This window comes from Ovis aries, chromosome 2 (assembly GCF_016772045.2).
Source record: "Ovis aries strain OAR_USU_Benz2616 breed Rambouillet chromosome 2, ARS-UI_Ramb_v3.0, whole genome shotgun sequence".
In the NCBI taxonomy this organism is placed as follows: domain Eukaryota; kingdom Metazoa; phylum Chordata; class Mammalia; order Artiodactyla; family Bovidae; genus Ovis; species Ovis aries.
The window spans coordinates 208,280,227-208,303,446 of record NC_056055.1 but is presented as its reverse complement, the minus strand read 5'-3'; the positions used below and the strand labels follow the sequence as shown (position 1 = coordinate 208,303,446).

Genomic DNA, 23,220 nt, shown 5'->3' with positions numbered 1-23,220 from the left:
GAGGACCAAACGTATAGCAATCCAGAGCTGGAACCTGGAGTAAGGACTAGGAACAAGGCAATAACCCAGTTATTCAAACCAGAGAATGAAGTAGAAATAGAACCATGGATCAGAACAGCTGCCAAGTTACATTTTGAACAAGAAATATAGTTGAGTCCAAGTTTAGGGCAGAGCAGAGCTTACAGGTGGAAGTTGAAAGCCCAAGCTGTGAGACTTAGAACAGTGATGAGGCAGGGAAATAGTGGTCTAACCAGAGATGGCAGAAAGCAGGGTGAGGGTCATTATCAGGGAATTTGCTCATCATCCCCTTTTGAGAACCAGGAGCTTTGTTACAGCTCCATGAAAGGGCTCTGCTTCTAGTAATGATCCACTGTTTTGCCTTTCTTATCAGGATCCTCTTTAATAACTCTAACAGAAACCCAGTACAGTCAGGAACTTGTCCATAGCATCTTTTTTCCTAGAGAAAAGAAGAGTTATCTCGATTCTTATATCAATTTGGAGAAGGTTAAAATGAGGGCCTGTGGAGAGGCCCTGAGTAGCATTAAATCTTACGGTTGCCTCACTGGCACCAAGGGGCAAGTCATTCTCAGAGGCCAACTCAGAGTTTCTATTTCCATTTATCATATAGCCTCCTCTTCTTCACTGTTGAAAAGCTCAGAGTCATCAAAGAGTTTGTCTCCCCCAGAGGTCACAAATTTATAGCTGGGCTGAATATAGGCCTCAGCTATTTAGTTTTAAAACAGTAGTTTAGGAGTTGGGAACTTTCCACATTAAAAATACAGATATTCAGGGACTTCCCTGGAGGTCCAGTAGTTAAGACTGTGCACTTCCACTGCAGGAAACACAGGTTCAATCCCTGGGAGGAACCAAGTTCCAGCATGCTGCAAGGCATGGCCAAAAAAATAAATAAAAGAAATACCTTAAAATATATATGTGATGTATAAATTTTCATCCATTCATCCAAAACTCTGGCAACACTAAGCCCTCATTTCGCACAGTTGGCTGGAATTGAGTAGCTACTTTCCATTGAAAGCAAGTCCACTGTTTTGTGGTTCACCCAAATCCCATTATCTCCCCAACTTGGACTATTGTGCCCATTCAAGTTACCTGCCCTTGCGACATTTAAATTATGAAATAAAGGGCAGAGGTCATTTAACTCTGCCCAAGTCACATAGGTCTATTACAACTCTAGATCTGCTCCTAATTTCCTTATAAAACAAGAGTCTCACCAGCCCGTCATAGTCAATGGCAAAAACTGCTCCATGAGATCATCCAGGCACCCAGGCTTCTATCTTGTGAACCGTCATGTTTTTCCTCATCCACCTGGTATATGATGGCTCATCACTGCATCCTCATTCAGCCAATAAGAAGAGAAAGAGGGTAGGGGAAGGCCTGACACTGGCATGGAATCAAGAGGTCTAAACATCTTATTGTATATACAAGCCAAGGACTTCCAAAGTTTGCCAACAGATCACCAGAATCCAGGTAAGAAACATGGAACAGATTGTCACTGATAGCCCTCAGAAGGAAATGACTGCCTACACCTAGAGAACAGTTATCTCCAGACTTTGAAACAAAAAAATTGTAATTTTAAGCTACTCAACATAGAGCAGTTTGTTACAGCAGCCCTAGGAATCTAATAAAGTTAGCCTCTAGATATTTGAATAGGTCTAAGTACCATTTGGAAACTTAATTCAATCTGGAGGCACCTGTAAACTGTAAAGCAAAGTATTGGATTGGCCAAAAAGTTCATCTGAGTTTTTTGTAAGATGTTACAGAAAACCTGAACAAATTTTTTGGCCAACCCAATACAAGCAAGGCATATAATTAAGAATATGTCCTCAAGGGTTAACTGTCTAGCCAAGGACTTGGTAGGATAGTCTTTGAATTCTGCCTTACTTCTCTCTTTTCTCCATCCCACCCCTCCCTCTCACCATCACCAACACACAAAAACATCTGCTGTAACCCACAGGGGAATTCCTAGCTTATATTTCCTGTGAAGGCTTCAGCTGGGCAGTATGCAGCTCCTCTTGAAGATCTTTCTCCAAGCCTAAACTGGTCATTGTGTCTAACCTATGCATCTGCTTTCTGGAAGATTAGCAGTTTCTCTGGAACAGGGCTTTCTGTTAGAAGGGATTCTGTTTGGAAAGATCACTCATCCTCAAGGTAATTCTCCTGCCCCAAGAGAATTGGGACGAAGGGTAGTTGGCATCCTTCAGCAGACCCTATGACCGTTCTGGCCCAGCAGGGTCAGCAGTGACAGCTCCTGACTCGGTGAAAACAGTGGTTGTGTGCAATTACAGGTCCTCCAATGGCTTTTCTATGTTTAGGGAATGAGATTCCATCTACTCATTCCTTCGGGTTTTGTAAGGTGATTCCAGGCCATCTGGTTTCAGGATTGCTAATAGCCTAAAGAATAGGCCGCAGGCACCAAAAAAGTGGCTTCCCCGGTGGCTCAGTTGGTAAAGAATCTGCCTGCAATGCAGGATACCCAGGTTCAATCCCTGGGTCAGAAAGATCCCCTGGGGGCCATGACAAGCCACTTCAGTATTCTTGCCTGGAGAATCCCCATGGACAGAGGAGCCTGGCAAGCTATACAGTCTGTGGGGTCACAGAGTCAGACACGACAGAGCAACTAAGCACAGCAAAGTAAGCCCTGTATTAAGCACTGTAGGGTCCAGAGATGACAGTCATTCTTGAAGAATTCACAGTTCGGTAGAGCAGAAATCAAAGAGAAATCAATGAAAGCGTAATGTATTAAGTACGGTAAGAACAGTGTGACGGAAGAGGGGAATGTCACATGCTTAAGAGCTCAGGATCTGCATTCAATGGAGCTGAGTTTCGATTCTGACTCTCCAATTATAGGTTGCCATGATACTGGGAAAGTCACTAAGCTTTTCAAAGCTTCAGTATTTTTCCTTGTAAATAGGAAAATAGTAGTACTTATACACTTTATATGATTTTTTTCAAGGATCAAATTAGATCATACATGCCTAGCACCTAGGAAATTCCCAACAGCATTGACTACTGCATATGTTAATAGTTATGATTAAGTATTATTAATATAATTATCTAAGGGGAGGTAATGTTAGAAAATGTTCCCAAGAAAAGGTGGCATTTGAGCTGAATAATGAAAAATAAAGAGAAGTTGGCCGAGTTTGGGTTTGGGAAGATGCTAATGAATTGCTTTTGTTTATTATGCTCAGATTCCTCAAATGAATTTAGATAAGATGATGATTTCAGTGTTAGTCAAACTGAGTTTGAGATGGCTGTGAGCAATACAAAATGTTTTGACCTCTTCATTATAACTCTACTATAATCTCAAATCTTATATATCTACTCTATCAGTGATTATAGCTCCATGAGATGACTATAACTACTAGTATTTTTTCTACTTGATTTTGAATACTACAGATAGAAATAGCAAAACAAATTGATGAAGCTAGAATTGTACCCAATAAGCTTTGTTTCGGTTGAAAAATTGACATTTAAGTCTTCTTAGCCTAGGAAACTAGACTTGATAGCAGGAAAGAAAAAAGAGATCACAGAAGAAAATAAAGTTTCAAAGTGAAAATTGCTCAGTCTTGTCCCACTCTCTGTGACCCCATGGACTATTACAGTCCATGGATTCTCTAGGCCAAAGTACTGGAGTGGGCAGCCTTTCCCTTAAATGCACTCTACAGGAAGTTAATGTAGAAATTAAGTGGTCATAGTCAAGTTTATTCCAAAATGTATCTTTTAGTTGAAAAGTCTTCCATATTGTTATAATTCTGATGAACATATTTGAATTCATAAACTCAGAATCAGAACATCCATGAGTGCCAAATAGGGTCAAAATCTCCAGTGCTTGCCTGTGACATCCAGGTGGTAAGCCAAGGAAGCAAGTGGAACTCTGTCCAGATCTTAAGAAGTCAAAGTACTAAAGTTTTTTTTATCAGAAGTCTTTTTTTATTATTATTAGAGGAATAATTGCTTTACACTGTTGTAGTGGCCTCACTGTACATCAGAGTGAATCAGTCACAGTTATATATATAGCCCGTCTCTCTGGAGCCTCCTTCCCCTCACCATTCCATCTCTCTATGTCACCATACAGTGCCAGGCTGGCTCCCTGTGTCATATAGCAGCTTGCTGTTTATATGTTTTACACATGATAGTGTATATATTGTCTCTGCTGCTTTCTCAATTTCTCCTTGCTGCTTCTTCCCCTGCTGTGTTCCTAAGTCTGTTCTCTATGTCTGTGTCTCCTTCTCTTCTCTGTAAACAGGTTCATGGACGCAAATAAAGAGGTTGAAGTCATCACACATAAATGTTAATCTGTTTTCTTTTGCATCTTCCGTAAAATAAAGATACCTGGTAAGAACTTAATAAGTACTTGAATTTTAGATTCTCTCGAGTCAGCCCTGCAAACATTATGAACATAGAAATTGCACCTATAGTGTGAATCATTTTAATTTAGCACTTACTGAATATTTTACAAAAATAAACTTTCACGGTTTGAGAATGATAATAGCAAAATTTAGGTCCATCAAGACTTGGACACCTAGAGTGTTAATCACAAGTCCTACCAAGAAATATACTATTTCTAGTTCATAACATGAAAAGAATGCCTTTTTTTTTTTTTTGCCACACCACGTGGCATGTGGGATCTTAGTTACCTGATCAGACTTTGAAGCCCTTTGCATTGGTAACAAAGAGTCTTAACCACGGGACTGCCAGGAAAGTCTGAAAAAAAATGTTTTAATTCGTGATATTTCTTTAATGATTGTAGGTCTATTCAGGTTTTGTTTCTACTTGTGTCCATCTTGGAAGAATACATTTTTTCCTAAGAAACATTTTGCCAAATATTTCAAGTAAGTATTTTTTTTTCATTCTCTCTCATTTACAAAATCTCTACTTCCTTTTTTTAAATTTTTTTATTGAAGGATAATTGCTTTATAGAATTTTGTTGTTTTCTGTCAAACCTCAACCTGAATCAACCATAGGTATACATATATTTCCTCCCTTTTGAATTTCCCTCCCATCTCCCTGCCTACCCCACCCCTCTAGGTTGATACAGAGCCCCTGTTTGAGTTTCTTAGTCATACAGCAAATTCCTGATGGCTATCTATTTTACACATGGTAATGTAAGTTTCCATGTTACTCTTTCCATACATCTCCCCCATTCCTCCCCTCTCCCCATGTCCGTAAGTCTATTCTCTATGTCTATTTTCCATTGCTGCCCTGTAAGTAAATTCTTCAGTACTGTTTTTCTAGATTCCGTATATATGCGTTAGAATACGATATTTATCTTTCTCTTTCTGACTTACTTCACTTTGTATAATAGGTTCTAGGTTCATCCACCTCATTAGAACTGACTCAAAGGCGTTTCTTTTTATGGCTGAGTAATATTCCATTATGTGTATGTACCACAACATTTTCATCCATTCATCTGCTGAGGGACATCTAGTTGCTTCCATGTTCTAGCTATTGTAAATAGTGCTGCAATGAACAATGGGATACATGTGTCTTTTTCAGTTTTGGTTTCCTCAGGGTACATGCCCAGGAGTGGGATTGCTGGGTCATATGGTGATTTTATTCCTCGCTTTTTAAGGAACCTCCATACCATCTTCCATAGTGGCTATATCAATTTATGTTTCCACCAATGGTGCAAGAGCATTCCCTTTTCTCCATACCCTCTTCAGCATTTATTGTTTGTAGACTTTTTGATGATGCCCATTCTGACCAGTGTGAGGTGATAGCTCACTGTAGTTTTGATTTGCATTTCTCTAGTAATGAGTGATGTTGAGCATCTTTTCATGTGTTTATTAGCCATCTGTATGTCTTCTTGGGAGAAATGTCTGTTTAGGTCTTTTTCCCACTTTTTGATTGGGTTATTTTTCTGGTATTGAGTTGTATGAGCTGCTTGTATATTTTGGAAATTAATCCTTGGTCAGTTGTTTCTTTTGCTGTTATTTTCTCCCATTCTGAGGGTTGTCTTTTCATCTTGCCTATAGTTTCCTTTGCTATGCAAAAGCTTTTAAGTTTAATCAGGTCCCACTTGTTTACTTTTGTTTTTATTTCCATTACTGTAAGAGGCGGGGGTCATACAAAATCTCTGCTTCTATAGTTATGTCTCCCTTTTGTCCCTAAATTGTTATTAGTGCCTATTAAGATAAAGTATTTTTATCCTTATGTCCTTTATTATTTACTAAACATTTTTTCTTTTATAAGTTGTTTTCTATAAATAAAATTTTTAAGTTGTTTTCTTTCTTTTTAAATTTGCTTCCATAGATTTGTTTATTCTGCAAGACCATGGAAGATCTAGAGGAGACATTATTTGAAGACTTTGAGAACTACTCCTATGCCCTGGAATATTACTCCCCAGAGACTGATTCAGAGGAGAAAGCACACCTGGGAGCCATTCACTGGGTCTCCTTGGTGTTGTGCTGTTTGGCATTTGTCCTGGGCATTCCAGGAAATGCCACTGTCATTTGGTTCACGGGATTCAAGTGGAAGAAGACAGTCACCACTCTGTGGTTCCTCAATCTAGCCATCGCAGATTTCATTTTTCTTCTCTTCCTACCTCTGTACATCTCATATGTGGCCATGAATTTTCACTGGCCCTTCGGCATCTGGCTGTGCAAGGCCAATTCCTTCATTGCCCAGTTGAACATGTTTGCCAGTGTCTTCTTCCTGATGGTAATAAGCCTGGACCGCTATATCTACTTGATCCGCCCTGTCTTATCTCATCGGTACCGTACCCTCAGGAACTCTCTGATTGTTATTATAGTTGTTTGGCTTTTGGCTTCACTAATGGGTGGGCCAGCTCTGTACTTCCGGGACACTCTGGAGTTGAATAACCACACTCTTTGCTATAACAACTTCCATGAGCATGATGTGGACCTCAGATTGATGAGGCATCATGTTCTGACCTGGGTGAAAGTTATTGTTGGGTACCTCCTCCCTCTGCTAACAATGAGCATTTGCTACTTGTGCCTCATCTTCAAGGTGAAGAAGCGAAGCATCCTGATCTACAGTAAGCACTTCTGGACCATCCTGGCTGTGGTCATGGCCTTTCTGATTTGCTGGACTCCTTATCACCTGTTTAGCATTTGGGAACTCACGATTCACCAGAATAGCTATTTCCACCAAGTGCTACAGGCTGGCATCCCCCTCTCCACTGGCCTGGCGTTCCTCAATAGTTGCTTGAACCCCATCCTTTACGTCCTGATTAGTAAGAAGTTCCAAGCGCGCTTCCGGGCCTCAGTGGCTGAGATACTAAAATACACTCTGTGGGAGGTGAGCTGTTCAGGCACCCTGAGTGACCAGCTGAGGAACTCTGAAACCAAGAATCCGAGTCTCCTGGAAACAGCCCAGTGAATTCTTGCCCTCCCACCCATCAGCACACGACTTTTGTGTGGTTCCCCTGACATGCTTTCAGATTATTTGGTTCTAAGACATAGAATTCATTGCATCTTTTAAATTTTTTGGTAATTTTATTGGCATCCTATTTTCCTTTAGATATAAAACATAAGAAGGATCTTCATTTTTCTTTTCAGCAACTTAAATTATCTTATTCTTGCTAATTATACCATAGTGGATTAACCTATACAACTTTTCTAATTTTAATGACTTTTTGAAACTTCTAAATTTTACTATTAAATGTATGATTGATTTCAAAAATATAAAAATAGGTGTGTTTAAGCTCACTTTAATTCTGTATAAGTAACCTATTAGACTTATTCTTAAAATGCAACATATGTACTTAATTTCTTTATTTCATGTAATCTCTATATGTACCTTTATAAATTAAAGTGATAGTTGATTATAGTAGGTTAAAATTGTTCCAGTTAAATATGAATACTTGGTAAACTGCCCCAAAATCTAGAAAATAACTATTATTATAATCTCTCGTGATTCTGAGAATCAGGAGTTTAAACAAGGCACAGAAGGGAGGTTCGGCTCTCTGTTTCACAGTATCAGGGGCCTCAGCTGGATGGACCGAGCAGCTCTCTTCCCTTCCGCCCTCTTCTCTTCCCTCATTTCTTGTATCGTCTCCTCTTCTTTCTTCACATGGGTATTCCAGCATGGCACCTCAGGGAAGCCAGTCTTAGGGTAATACAGGGCTCTAAGAGGCCAGGGTGGAAACTTCCACTCCTTTTAACGGCTATGCCAGACACTGCACACTTCCACTGTACTCTATTGATCAAAGCAGTCACTGGCCAGGTCACATTCAAAGAGAGGAGACATAGACCCCATCTCTCAATTGGGATATATGCCCAATTAAACCCCTGCACTAATATTATAAATATAAAGGTTTATATAAAGTTTTCTGGAAAGTTCTGGATATGTGCAAATATGTGTAAGTTTACTATAAACATGAAACACATCCAGATAGTAGGTAGGCCAGCCCAATATAAGAAAGATTTCAGGAAAAGAAGGCATGTATGATATTTCCACTTTCTATTTCTATATTTGTATAGACAACAGTGTAAGACCAATAAAGTATACCTTCAAGTCAATGACCTTTTCATGATACAAATCTGTTGCATTTAAGACTATAATAGTATTTTGACTTCTATTCATTTATCCCTTTAGCAAATAGATAACTAGGAGTTATATAAAACTTTAGTAGATAGATATTTTAAGGGATGTCAAGAGGTGGTCCTAGTGGTAAAGAACCTGCCTGCCGATGCAGGAGATGTAAGAGACGTGGGTTTGACCCCTGGGTTGCAAAGATCCCCTGGAGGAGGGCATGGCAATCCACTCCAGTATTCTTGCCTGGAGAATGGACAGAGGAGCCTGGCTGGCTATAGTCCATAAGGTCGCAAAGAGCTGGACATGACTGAAGCAACTTAGCATACACAGAAGATGAATAAGGTACTTAGAGAGAGTGAGAGTAAACTTGGATAAGAACAATCCTAAAGCAAGATAGAGAGTAGTAAATACTATTCAGCTCAGTTCAGTTGCTCAGTCGTGTCCAACTCTTTGCGACCCCATGAACTGCAGCACACCAGTCCTCCCTGTCCACCAACTGCCGGCGTCTACCCAAACCCATGTCCATTGAGACGGTGATGCCATCCAACCATCTCATCCTCTGTCGTCCCCTTCTCCTCCTGCCCTCAATCTTTCCCAGTATCAGGGTCTTTTCAAATGAATCAGCTCTTCACATCTGGTAGCCAAAGTATTGGAGTTTCAGCTTCAACATCAGTCCTTCCAATGAACACCCAGGACTGATCTCCTTTAGGATGGACTAGTTGGATCTCCTTGCAGTCCAAGGGACTCTAGGTCTTCTCCAACAACACAGTTCAAAAGCATCAGTTCTTCAGCGCTCAGCTTTCTTCACAGTCCAACTCTCACATCCATACATGACCACAGGAAAAACCATAGCCTTGACTAGATGGACCTTTGTTGGGAAAGTAATATCTCTACTTTTTAATATGCTGTCTAGGTTGGTCATAACTTTTCTTCCAAGGAGTAAGCGTCTTTTAATTTCATGGCTGCAGTCACCGTCTGCAGTGATTTTGGAGCCCCAAAAAATAAAGTCTGACACTGTTTCCCAGCTATTTGCCATGAAGTGATGGGACCAGATGCCATGATCTTCGTTTTCTGAATGTTGAGCATTAAGCCAACTTTTTCACTCTCCTCTTTCACTTTCATCAAGATACTCTTTAGTTCTTCTTCACTTTCTGCCATAAGGGTGGTGTCATCTGCATATCTGAGGTTATTGATATTTCTCCCGGAAATCTTGATTCCAGCTTGTGCTTCTTCCAGCCCAGTGTTTCTCATGATGTACTCTGCATAGAAGTTAAATAAGCAGGGTGACAATATACCAGACTTGATGTACTCCTTTTCCTGTTTGGAACCAGTCTGTTGTTCCATGCCCAGTTTTAACTGTTGCTTCCTGACCTGCATACAGATTTCTCAAGAGGCAGGTCAGGTGGTCTGTATTCCCATCTCTTTCAGGTTTTCCACAGTTTATTGTGATCCACACAGTCAAAGACTTTGGCATAGTCAATAAAGCAGAAATAGGTGTTTTTCTGGAACTCTCTTGCTTTTCCATGATCCAGTAGATGTTGGTAATTTGATCTCTGGTTCCTCTGCCTTTTCTAAAACCAGCTTGAATATCTGGAAGTTCACAGTTCATGTATTGCTGAAGCCTGGCTTGGAAAAATACTATAAGAGAGCCAAGAAGAATGTAGCCTGTTCAGAGAGGAAAGAGATGGACTCCAGTGGGCCAGTGAAGAAGCACTGGAAATCTATGTCCTTGGCATTGGGGTTTCTTAAAGATGCCTCTCCTTTTCCATCTCTCTGCTGGTTCTCTTGTCTTATAAATACGAACTCTGCTACTCACTGCAATTTTTAAAATACTTAATTTTCTATAATTTCTTGATTTTATTTGAAAGTTGTGAGGGAAGATATGTACCTTTTTAATTTCATCTTAGTTTTTAGAAATGCTATTATCAGATCATTTACTGGCTATGTTCTTTACTGTTAGCCCCATGTGACAATCAGATCTGATTTGGAAATTATTCCAAGAAAAAAAAATACGAGGCATAGCTCAGCTTATCCCAAACTTTTGCCATTCCCAAGCTTCCTGCCTCCTGCCATACCCAGTACAGGCTAAGGGAAGATTGGGGAGAAAGGCTCATTGTGAGTTTCTAGCCCTCTGTGCTCCGTTGAGCCCTGCCCCCTGCATGAGGAGGGCTTGCAGTATTTCACTCTGGTGTACCCCTCAACATTCAAAGGATGGGCTCCCAGGATCAGGAGAAAAGCTGGAGGATCCAAGAAAGAAAAGAGAATCATATAGGTTCATCCCTGGTTTGGGCAGAGAGACTGACTCTGAAGACTGGGGGAGAAAGAAGGCTGAGGAGTAGGAAGGAAAGCAATTAAGATACCAGGGTCAAAAGTACATTACGGAGCAGGTGGTGGTCTGGAAGTTCAGGACAGTGCTTCCTAAGCTTTGTGAGTTAGGAACCCGTGCAGAGCAATTCGGTTTTTCCCATGCTATGGGAACGGCGTCTAAGGCCTGTGAGCTTTCCAAGGGCCTGTGAAAATGTTTGAGATCCTGAAAAAATATCATCTCTAAAATTAAAAAGGAAAACTTGAAAAGTCAAAATTAATAAATATTCTGAGATTATTTGAAAGTCTAATGAAATTTGATGGGTCCTTTCCCCAGAAAAAATGCTTTAAAATAAAATTTCAGGGAGTCCTTGTACCCCAGGCAAAGAACTCCAATGTTAGTGGCTTTTAAAATAGATGATAATGGGGCTTCCTTGGTGGTCCAGTGGTTAGGAGTCTGTTTTGTGGTGCAGGAGACACGGTTCACTTCCTGGTCTGGGAGGATCCCACATGTTGTGGGCAACTAGGCCCATGCACCACCACCATTGAGCCTGTGCTCTGGAGCCGGGGAGCTACAGCTACTGAGCCCAAGTGCTGCAACTATGGAAACCCATGTGCCCTAGAGCCTATGCTCTGCAACAAGAGAAACCATCACAATAAGAAGTCCAAGCACAGCATCGAAGACCCAGCACAGCCAAAAACAAATAAAATAGCTGATAGCCTGGGTGTAACTTACAGGAATCTACTAGTAGAAAGTAGCAACCAGTGCAAGCACTTTCTAGCAGAAACAGTTCATTTTTATTCTCAACTTGAGGGAAGAGCCAGAGCATAGTGTAGGACCCAAGGCTGGGCCCAGATTTCGAGACTTCAAGCCTCCTCCCCTTGCAGCTGGAATTGGGTAGTGGGGCTCTCCAGGGGTCTAATAATCTCTAATGAATAGCATGAATGAATGAAAGGACAGAGGGGGCTAGAGGAAGAGGACTGCACTGGGGCAATCTGAGGAGGAAGCAAGGAAGCTCAATGCCTAGTTGGCAGAAGAGTAAAGAATCCCATGGCTCCCAGGGACTGGGGAGTGAAACCAACAAGACAGATCTGATTCCTTCTCAGTGGAAGGAAACAGTCAAACAGAGTGCAGTTTTCAGAGCCTCCTGAGGCAGGATATCTGGCTTTGAATTATGACTCCCAATTTATCCCAGTTAAATGAAGATCATGGCATCTGGTCCCATCACTTCATGGGAAATAGATGGGGAAACAGTGGAAACAGTGTCAGACTTTATTTTTTGGGGCTCCAAAATCACTGCAGATGGTGATTGCAGCCATGAAATTAAAAGACGCTTACTCCTTGGAAGAAAAGTTATGACCAACCTAGATAGCATATTGAAAAGTAGAGACATTACCTTGCCAACAAAGGTCCATCTAGTCAAGGCTATGGTTTTTCCTGTGGTCATGTATGGATGCGAGAGTTGGACTGTGAAGAAAGCTGAGTGCCGAAGAACTGATGCTTTTGAACTGTGGTGTTGGAGATGACTCTTAAGAGTCCCTTGGACTGCAAGGAGATCCAACCAGTCCATTCTGAAGGAGATCAGCCCTGGGATTTCTTTGAAGGGAATGATGCTGAAGTTGAAACTCCAGTACTTTGGCCACCTCATGCGAAGAGTTGACTCATTGGAAAAGATCTGATGGTGGGAGGGATTGGGGGCAGGAGGAGAAGGGGACGACAGAGGATGAGATGGCTGGATGGCATCACTGACTCGATGGATGTGAGTCTGAGTGAACTCCGGGAGATGGTGATGGACAGGGAGGCCTGGTGTGCTGCAGTTCATGGGGTTGCAAAGAGTTGGACACGACTGAGCGACTGAACTGAACTGAACTGAACTGATGACCTTGGCTAAATTGACCCTATCTGCAAAATGGATTCATAATAGTAGTACCTACTACATAGAGTTATTGTGAAAGTTAAATGAACTGACAAAGGTGAAGTACTTCAAGTGGGTGCTTAGTCCTATAAATACTTAATATTACCTGGTATTATACTTATTCAGTGAAACTCTCAGCATCTTCTGACATAGTGAAAGTGAAAGAAAGTGAAGTCACTCAGTCGTGTCCGACTGTTTGTGACCCTGTGGGCTATAGCCCAACAGGCTCCTCCATCCATGGGATTCTCCAGGCAAGAATACTGGAGTGGATTGCTATTTCCTTCTCCAGGGGATCTTCGTGACCCAGGGATCGAACACAAGTCTCCCGCATTGCAGGCAGACGCTTTAACCTCTGAGCCACTAGTAATTACTTATTAACGTTAGAGCCCTTTCACCTCTTGAATGAATATTTTAAAAATCTCATAGGAAGAAGGGAACTTATACAAAGAATTTCAAATTTTATAAATTTTATTTAAAAATGTGTATTTATTAAGAATTTTCTGGCAGTCCAGTGGTTAAGACTCTGTCCACTCACTGCCTAGGCCCCAGGCTCAATCCCTGGTCTGAGTACTAAGATCTTATAAGCTGCATATTGTGGCCAAATTAATAAATATTTCTTAAAATTTATAAAGTTTAGAAATACTATAAAAGGATATTATGTGGTGAGAGGCTACAAGAGGCAGGAAAAGTAGAATGAAAGACATTAAAAGAGGTGATTTAAGTGCAGCTAGAATGACTAATTTTAACAAGTGCAGGTGAAAAAGTATTTCAGGTAGGTGGTACCACAAGAGCATATGTTTAGAGGACGGAAAACAGACTGTGTTCAGAAAAGAGAGGAGTCCCATTTTCTAGGGGCAAAGCAACGATAGAAGATTCCCAGGTTTGAGTCAGGCTTGAATAGTAATTCACCACTCAATATTCTTCCACATGTGAGTAGTTCCTTGGGGATGCACACTTAGAAGCCTGTGGACAATTTTCTTTGATGCTCACCTTACTAAAAGCTGGGTTTCCCTTGTGGCTCAGTTGCTAAAGAATCCACTTGGTTGGAGTCAGGCTTGAATAGTAATTCACCACTCAATATTCTTCCACATGAGAATAGTTCCTTGGGGATGCACACTTAGAAGCCTGTGGACAGTTTTCTTTGATGTTCACTTTACTAAAAGCTGGGTTTCCCTTGTGGCTCAGTTGCTAAAGAATCCACTTGCAGTGCGAGAGACCCAGGCCTGATCCCTGGGTTGGGAAGAGCCTCTGGAGAAGGGAAAGGCTACCCACTCCAGTATTCTGGCCTGGAGAATTCCATGGACTGTATAGTCCATGGGGATGCAGAGTCGGACATGATTGAGCGATTTTCCCTCACTCCACTTTACTAAAAGCTATTCAGGATAATGACATTTCAAATGACAGACTTTCATTTGGGACATTTTCTAGATGCAACTATTATCCATACAGGGCATGTATGGAGAGAATATCTGTTTATCTTTCTTATTTTTAAGTTTATCCTTATGTGATACTGTTGTTTTACTTTTCCTAGTTGAGGATATCAAGCAAGGGTTAGATGAAACAGGATCAAATTGTCTAAATGCAGGAATGAAGAACTTTCTCCATTCTGTTGCCAATATACGACCTGGCCCATGAAGACATGGGCTTGCATTCCTTCTGTCTCACTTACTAGGTGAATAACTGGGGAACGATCTTTCAGAGGTGTATCCTTATCTGTAAGTGCTGATGGTAGTGTTTGCTTTATCTCACCAGCTTATAATGGGGTTCATATTAGACAAAGTATGTGAGGCATGCACTGTTGTTTTTTTTTTTTACACTTATTCAATGGACAATAACTGTCATTACCAAATGTATTTGTTTGGAAAAAAAATTATACACACATTCAAAAACACTAATGCAACACTTTTTTGTATCTTTGTCCATAAGCTTATAGTTCATAGTTGTGGTCAGTGAAAAAATCAAGCATTTTCATTGCTTCTATAGTCTCTATTACTTTCTAAACTAAATGTATTAAATTTATCAAAACTTTCACATATGCCATGATTTAGCCCTTTCTGTTGTTAAACAGTCCTTTTATTTCCCTGCTTCTGTCCACAGATCTCCAGATCAGACCTTTTTTTTTTTTTACTGAAATATAGTTGACATACAATACTATATTAGTTTCTGGTGTACAACATAGTAGTTTGACATTTATGTACATTAAAATTGGTCACTATATTAAATCTAGTAAACACCTGTCACCATAAAAAGCTACTACAATTTTACGGACTATATCCCCTACACTGTACATTGCTGTGACTTATTTTAAATTTGTCCCTCTTAATTCCTTTCATCTATTTCACCACCCTCCACCCCTCCCACCCAATCCCACTCCCACTCCCACCTCTGCTCTGCCTTTGTCATTGTCTGGCTTGGAAACCAGGCTCCCATTGCCCTCACAGAATGAGGCAGCCTATAGCTCAGATGTCTCTACAACCTGGCCCTGTCTATTAATAATCCCAAAAGACACTACAAAATCCAGCCAAACCGGTCTAATTGCCTCCCTCATTCTGCCTTTCACACCATCCTGGAACTTTCTTTTTTTTAAATGAATGACTGATTAAGATCTATCCGACTCAAGTCCTAACTCTTCTAAAAAACTTTTATTCAATTCTAGCCTTCCCTGAGTCGCTGGACTTTTGTATTACTGTGACACCTCCTTATCTGCAGGTTCTACATCTGCAGATTCAACTAACCATAGATCAAAAATATCTGAAAGAAGAAAGAATTCCAGAAAGTTGCAAAAAGCAAAACTTCAATTTGTCACGTGCTGACAACCATTTACATAGCATTTACATTGTATTAGGTATTATAAATAGTCAAGATGATTTAATACAGGAGGATGCTAGTAGGTTATATGCAAATACTATGCCATTTTATATAAGAAATTTGAGCATCTTAGGATTTTGGTACCTGAGGTTTGGGGGTGGTTCCTGGAACCAATCCACCCTTGGATACTGAAGGATGACTGTACTTGTTTAATCACAAAATAATTCAACAATTCTAAGGATGTTTGAACCATCTCCCTTTGGCTATTTTCTTACTCCTTTCGTAATTTTATAACATCTAACATAGTGACACTGAATGAATCAGTTTTGAATCCCCACACTGTGCCCAGTTCTTATACTGGATGGATGAATATGAAAAAAGAAATAAGGTTTCGGCATCAGCTAATCACTTAGGGAACATATCAAAAAAGATGGGATTCTTATTCCAAGGCCAGAAACAGGAAAAAAAATCTCTTTCTCTATGTATACCTATGTCTTCTGAACATACTGGTTCAAAAAAACAATTCAGTATACTGGCTCATGTGAATATGTGAGCATTGCTCATAACAGCAAAAAACTGAAAGCAAACTAAAGATCCAATAACCAGACTAAGTAAGATATGAGAAAATAGATTATATAACTATTTAAAAAATGAGGAAGTCTTTTATGTACCATTACAGAATAAAAGATATCCAAGTCTATTTCTATGGACAAAATTTAAGACGCAGAAATTTGCATCATACGCTACAATTAGTCTCTACACATGCTTAGACTAGCTCTGGAAAGACCTAGGAAACTGGTGACCTTGGTTGCTTTCATGAAAGTGAATGGGAGACCTGGGGTACAGGGAAGACTTCACTGTATAAACTCTAGAATTTTGAATGATATTAACGTGTAATCTTTTTAAATGACATTAAAAGATACCATTAATTTTTCACTCAAGACCATGGAGTCAAGATCTTAAAGTCATATGCTTCATCATTTTAAGATTTACCAGAGAGCTGTGGTGTGAATTGACTATTCTAAATTTTTTTAACTCTTACTTTTAACCATTGTTTTTCCTATATTTCAGCAGCGTGGTCTGTGGTATCTTGGTTCAGATCAGGAATCCATGTCCCCTGCAGTGAAAGCACTGTGCCTTAACCACTGGATTCCAGGGGAGCCCCTTACAAACAGTTTTAATCATTAGTTTAAAATTAATGACTTTTCATACTTAACATTTTGGTCAAGCTACTTGGTACTCAAGCTATCTGGTACTCAAGTGACTGTGAATTATTTTTGGCTATTCACTAGGCTACTACATCTCTGCTTTTCCTATCACTTCCAGAATCCCCAGGCTCCACTGTTCACCACAAAATCATGTGCTGCCCTCTGCTGGCTCCCATAATCGTGACAACCTGAAAATATCTCCAGTGATTTCAGACTGGGTCTGTTGTAATCTTTCGCCTATAGACTACAAAATAAACATTTTTGGAGGTCTACAATTCCCAAGCTCTACTTTTCTGAAAACTACTACTGCAAAAAAAAAAAAAATATATATATATATAAATACTACTGAAAGAAAAAAAAAGGAAGTCCCATCAAGGGACTTCCTTGGTGGTCGGTGGTTAAGACCTCACACTTTCAATGCAGGGGTCCTGGGTTTGATTACTGGTCAAGGAACTAGATCCCACATGCCACATGCAAGACTTCTTGTTCAGTTGCTCAGTCGTGTCCAAGCCTTTGCGAGCCCATGGACTGTAGCACACCAGGCTTCCCTGTCCTTCACCATCTCCCAGTTTGCTCAAACTCAAGTCCATTGAGTCAGTGATGGTATCCATCTCATCATGTTGTCCCCTCTTGCAACCAAGACCGGCTACAGGCAAGTTAAGTAAAAAACATTATATGTGTATATATATATAATATATATAAGTATATATATATTATATATACTCAAACGTTCAGTATATTGCAAACTGTTAACATGCAGCTGTTTCCAATACTGGACTACCATCTGACTACAGTACCACTCTCCTCTCAGTATATTCATTTAACCGTAGCACCATCTATTTTGAAGATCCCCCACCCTGACAGACTGTCAGACTTACAAATTCAGGTAGAATGTCCCACTTCCTCACTCAAGCTAGACTCATGAACCACAGCCTAGGGATCAATCACCCAGCTTTAGGCCTCCCTCCCAAACACTACTACACAGTTCAGTTCAGTTGCTCAGTCGTGTCCGACTCTCTGAGATGACCCCATGGACTGCAGTGAGCCAGGCTTCCCTGTCCATCACCAACTCCTGGAGCTTACTCATATGCATGAACGTGGAGTCGGTGATGCCATCCAACCATCTCATCCTCTTGTCGTACCCTTCTCCTCCTGCCTTCAATCTTTCCAGCATCAGGGTCTTTTCCAAGGAGCTGGTTTTTTGTATCAGGTGGACAAAGTACTGGAATTTCAGTTTCAGCATCAGTCTTCCCAGTGCATATTCAGGACTCATTTCCTTGAGGATTGACTGGTTTGATCTCCTTGAAGTCCAAGGGACTCAAGAGTTTTCTCCAACACCAAAAAGCATCAATTCTTTGGCACTTAGCTTTCTTTATGATCCAACTCTCACATCCATACATGATTACTGGAAAAACCATACCTTTGACTAGACAGACTTCTGTTAGTAATATCTTTTAAATATGCTATCTAGTTTGGTCATAGCTTTTTTCCAAAGCAAGCATCTTTCAATTTCATGGCTGCAGTCACCATCTGCAGTGACTTTGGAGCCCAAGAAAATGAAGTCTATCACTTGCTTCCCTCTCCACACTACCACACAGGTACACAAATTCTCCCTGAACAGTACAGAAGGCATCATTTAAAATTGACAATGTTGCCTTGACACAGGTTGCAATTCATGGCAAATTCTGGGACTCCTCCCCTCCTCCAGGTTGCCTACAGGCTATCACTTTGTGTTATGTCTCTTTGTGACCCCATGGACCATTGTCCACCAGGCTACTCTGTCCATAGGATTATGCAGGTAACAATACTGGAGTGGGCTGTAATTTCCTTCTCTAGGGGATCTTTCCAACCCAGGGATTGAACCCAAGTCTCTTGCATTAGCAGGTAGGTTCTTTATCACTAGCACCACTGGGAAACCAAGCTCTGGGTTTGGTAGGTATCCTTTAGTAAATCACATACATCCTAACTCTCATGTAACACATAACATTTTTAGTTGGGACTTTTGTGATTTTAGTCACAAGTAGACACTAGCTTGAAGATGTTGTTGCTGCTGCTGCTGCTAAGTCGCTTCAGTCGTGTCCGACTCTGTGCAACCCCATAGACGGCAGCCCACCAGGCTCTGCCATCCCTGGGATTCTCCAGGCAAGAACACTGGAGTGGGTCGCCATTTCCTTCTCCAATGTATGAAAAGTGAAAAGTTATGTCACAACAAACTACTGTCAGCCATTGTCACCAACTACAAAATGAGTTAGTCTTGGCCTTTAATTCCTTTAACTCCAAATGTTTAACTATCCAACAAAATTTGCCATGTGCCTAGTATTACCATACGCACTTTACCTGTTTTTCACTCATTTCTTATGATTCAAGATATTCTGAATATTCTCATTGAGGAGTCAGCTCAGTTATTGGAGAACTTTGTAACTGAGCCATTATATATGGGCCAAATTAATCTAAAATCAACTCTTGGCAGTTAACTGACTTGGACCTGGGTAACCTAAAGTCCCAAAAGCCAAAGAAAAAAGAAAAGAAAAAAAAAGAAAGAAAAAAAAAAAACCTCTTAGTACAAATTCTCAGTCAAGTACACCTCTCCAATAATATAAACACTTGAAATAATGCAGTAAAAGTTGTATCACCACTTACAGAGGACGTCACTAACAGGTAGAGAAGTTGTCCTAAGTCCACTTTTGTTTATAAAATCTACCTTACATGTACACGTAGCCATAGTATTCATAACAGGTAGTCCTTTTTTGGCTAAATGTTGAATGACAATGCTGACCTAAACTTACATTATTTATGAATTATCTAGCCACTGAATTTCTTCCCTCAAAAACGGAATATAAGTGCCACCTTCTTATTTAGAAATCAAGAGCCAAGGGTTGTCTTTCAAACTTTTATTTAAGGGCACTGATCCATGATGGATTTTAGATCTTGTTGAATGCAGCCACATCCATAGACTGTACATACTCATCGAAAGCAGTGATCTGCTCCTCCAGCATGTCTGTCCCAACTTTGTCGTCTTCAACTACACACTGTATTTGAAGTTTCTTAATGCCATACCCAACCGGAACTAGTTTAGCTGAAAAGAAGACCAAAAAAAGTTTTAGAACTGACACAGTTGGAAACTATGCAGATGCCAGTGTCAAAAAGAGAAGACTAAACTCACAAGAGCCCCAGACCAAGCCATCTGCTTGAATGCTTCTGACGCACTCCTCTAGTTTTGCCATGTCGGTCTCATCATCCCAAGGTTTCACGTCTAGTAAGATGGAAGACTTGGCGACAAGTGCCGGTTCTAAAAAAAATTTAAAAAGTGTACAGGAAACAGCACTGTTCAAACAATTCTTTTTGCCCTACTCCAAGTCACTTAACAAATCTTAAATTTGTTTCTAAGTGGATCATCTCCTTAGCCACACAAAAGTATAGAACACACACCTTGTGTTTGTCACACACATGCCCACTTTCTGTTGTGCTGAGAAAGAGGTGTTGAGTTGTGTGACAGTTTCTTTCCCACAGTGGAATGCCACAGCTGCTACCTTTAAGAACAGCTGCAGACCAGTAGCTGTGGAAGTTTTGAAGCTCTAATTCAACAAAATATGGAGGAAAGGAAATTACTTTGGAGGTTAGTTTTTTAAAAAGATTATTCACATTCTGAAATCTATTAAGTCAATTAGACATGAATTATAAAATGACCTACTTTTGGCTTTCTTTGACTCATACTGGGCAAGGCGTTCTTCTCTTAGCCTCTTGGCTTCTTCACTTTCCTGTAAAGGAAAAATTTCATGTGTTTCACAAAGCGGGTTGTTCCTCAGTTTAAAGCTGGTGGGTTGTAACAAAGACCGGCTTTGTCAGAAAAAAGCAAATCCATCACGAGCTCAGCCGAAAGATGGTGATTTGATTTTATTCATCATGTAGCCAGTCAGAATTTTTAAAAGGCAGGTAATTTTAAGTGAAGCCAGGGTTAAAACCCAGGGATTCTGGCTACAGAGCCTGTGCTTAAGCAGTGATACACACATAAGTCAATTTATGCCATACCTCCTCATCATCAGATCCAAAGAGATCAATGTCATCATCATCTTTACTATCTGTAGCTCCACTTTCTGTGGTGTCTTCCACATTAGCAGGGCCATATTTGCCCAAAGCTTTCTTCACTCCTGGCAGGCTTGAAAAAAAAAATTAATCAAATATTACTAGGTCACCATGATGTCCCCTTTCACATAACACATGAGAACTTGTTTTCATTACAATTAAAGAATTTCTTTTGTACTAAGAATTTACCCTTCAACCCTCCCTGGTAAATACTTTTATATATACGTTTAGCTTCTCACCCAACCATCATCAGTACCATGTGAAACATTATATTCAATACGGACAATGACATACTTTCAGAATGAGTATTTCTACTTGAGATTTCATTAAGTATGCTCAGTTCCATTCTTAGTGAACTGGAGTCTACCACCTCAAACTTCCATTCTTGTTAGCAGTTTCCGGAGACTGAAGGACCCGCTCATCCCAGAGGTCTGCCCCCTGCCCCTGCTCCCAGGTCAAGGTCAGGCACATTGGCAGGGCAGTGTGGGGAAAAGGTGAATTGCTGTTTTTGATCAAGTAAAATTCATATTTTGTGGCAAGACAAAATAAAAATAAAAATTTTCTTGGTCCATTTGAACCACCTCCCTCCCCTCTAGGCTGCATTGTATATGTGCATTAATCAACCCTCTTAAAGAAATATTTTTTCTTAATCTTGGGTCATGATGAACCATGACCTGCTTCCCACCTGTAGACCTAGATTATATAAACCGTCATTAAATAATACGTTAATTAATGTACAGCCTTGTCTTACTTATGTGGAGGGAACAGCTGTCAGGTTTTGGAGGAGTTTTTCAGAGGTTATAATTCTCGGTGCGGCTTTAATAAAATTTTCTATTTCCTAGATTGACCGATTTTTTTCTTCAATATGGTCACGTTCTACCTGCTACGTGAAAAAACCGGAGGATTTCGGTCTCTTGGCCCTTCTCAAGTCATGGAGAAATTAGCTCACAATATCCCAACAAAACTATAATACCCTGAACCCTAACTTGTCACGTGAAAACCCCGAGTTTAAGCTCCGAAAGTATTCTATTCTTCAAGCAAACACACAGATAATTTTACCTGGCCTTTTCCTTCTCATAAGATTTGATGTGATTATACCAACGGAGGGCATGACACAAGTCGGCAGGTGGTGGGCCGGAGACAGCTTCAAATACTGCCACATCTGCTTGTGATGGCACATACCTGCCGATGATACAAACGCAATTACACACACTTTTATAAGGAGAGATACAAACACCAGCAAATGAATGACAAACACTACGAACTCGCCCTTTCGTCACCGGGGTACCTAAGTTGCTTTGTCTTTTGTAAGAAATAAGCTTCTTAGGATCAGGGATCATTTATTTGGTCTCCGCGATACCCGGAGGCATGCTTGCCACTCAGTAGACCTCTTCAGAAATTACAATTGCTAACATGGAGCTACAGGCTTACATCTATTAACGGAGCAAAGAGGTGGAAAAACCTGGTGGAGATAAGCATGCGGAAAAAGCATATTTTAACCCTTGTTCCCTCGCAACCCCCTCCCCCGGGAGAGCCCTGGGACCGGGTTTCCCTTCCTCTAGCCGCAGCCGAGACGGCGCCACGTGGCCCCACCAACCCGGCCCTGCCTGACCCGGGCCAATGCGCTCACCCCTCTATGTAACTCTTGTCCGCCAAGTAGTCGTTGAGCACCTGGAGGCCAGCGGGGCTTTTCAAGTCTCCAAAACCCATGGCGACGGCTAATCTCGAACTGGGAGGCAGCGAAGAAAGAGGCGCGCAATCGGTCAGCGCCCAGCGCTAAGAGGAAAAAAGGGCCGCAAAAGGCCGGAAATCCCTTATATAGAAAAGGAGGCGTTTCTCTCCGAGGCCCCCGGCCGCAGGTTAAAGGTCAAAGTACGTTAAGATTCTTCAACGTAAAAAGCAAAGGCTCTAAATTAATGGCCCGCAATTCATCCTTTGGCCTTTCTTTGCGTCTGGAAATCAATTAATAAAATGGGTATTTCTTAAATTGCTACCTCCAAGGTTTTCGAAGACTCTAGGACCCGCCCTCTGAGGGTGCCGGAGAGAGCCGAAAACGCTCGGCCTCAGCCGACAGGCCACTTCCGGCGGAATTGCGGGTCCGAGCCGGCCCCCGTCACCCCCAACCCCACCCCAGCCTCCCCCCGGGTGCTACGCCCTCCGCCCGCCCTCTGTCAAGCCGACGGAAGCTGCCGAAGTCTATCAGCCGGAAATTGTCGAACTGGGGTTTCTAGTCCCTCCCGGCTTTCCGTTCTTCCAGGCCCGGCTGGCGGAGATACCCGAGGCCGCCATATTGAATAAGCAACCCGGCCTCTGAAGGGGTCGGTGTATTGCAGACAATTCTGCAGGGTAGCCTCCGCGGCTCCAGGGAGAAGGTGAGGTCGTAT

General features: G+C 41.1%; 3 protein-coding genes and 2 non-coding genes across 27 annotated transcripts in view; 2 read left to right on the top strand and 3 right to left on the bottom strand.

Annotated features, from left to right (window-relative positions):
• CMKLR2 (chemerin chemokine-like receptor 2) overlaps positions 1-8,501 on the top strand; it is a 50,490-nt gene extending 41,989 nt beyond the window's left edge. For 13 of the 23 annotated variants that reach the window (XM_042244090.1, XM_060410290.1, XM_060410288.1 and 10 more), the window contains 2 exons: positions 4,769-4,850; positions 6,271-8,501. In XM_042244090.1, the coding sequence (XP_042100024.1) occupies positions 6,292-7,359 (1,068 nt within the window). In that variant the 5' untranslated portion in view covers positions 4,769-4,850; positions 6,271-6,291 and the 3' untranslated portion in view covers positions 7,360-8,501. Of the gene's footprint in view, positions 1-1,360; positions 1,486-4,768; positions 4,851-6,270 lie in introns of all 23 variants that reach the window. The other 10 variants (XM_060410292.1, XM_060410291.1, XM_060410294.1 and 7 more) reach the window with 2 other exon arrangements.
• An 11,128-nt stretch (positions 8,502-19,629) lies between these two features.
• EEF1B2 (eukaryotic translation elongation factor 1 beta 2) lies at positions 19,630-22,628 on the bottom strand. The gene is made up of 6 exons (XM_004004857.5): positions 22,467-22,628; positions 21,896-22,018; positions 20,783-20,909; positions 20,445-20,511; positions 19,917-20,042; positions 19,630-19,829 (listed from the first exon to the last, which is right to left on the bottom strand). The coding sequence occupies exons 1-6, from the start codon at positions 22,544-22,546 to the stop codon at positions 19,675-19,677; spliced, it is 678 nt and encodes a 225-aa protein (XP_004004906.1). The 5' UTR covers positions 22,547-22,628; the 3' UTR covers positions 19,630-19,674.
• On the bottom strand, positions 20,184-20,317 carry LOC114113393 (small nucleolar RNA SNORA41). The gene has a single exon (XR_003588430.1). It is a non-coding gene; the product is annotated as a small nucleolar RNA SNORA41 (small nucleolar RNA).
• Positions 20,588-20,666, bottom strand: LOC114113389 (small nucleolar RNA SNORD51). The gene has a single exon (XR_003588426.1). It is a non-coding gene; the product is annotated as a small nucleolar RNA SNORD51 (small nucleolar RNA).
• Positions 22,629-23,123: 495 nt separating the features above from the next.
• Positions 23,124-23,220, top strand: part of NDUFS1 (NADH:ubiquinone oxidoreductase core subunit S1) — a 33,423-nt gene continuing 33,326 nt past the window's right edge. The window contains exon 1 of the mRNA XM_004004855.5: positions 23,124-23,208. The gene's annotated coding sequence lies outside the window, so the exon portion shown is untranslated. The remainder of the gene's footprint in view (positions 23,209-23,220) is intronic.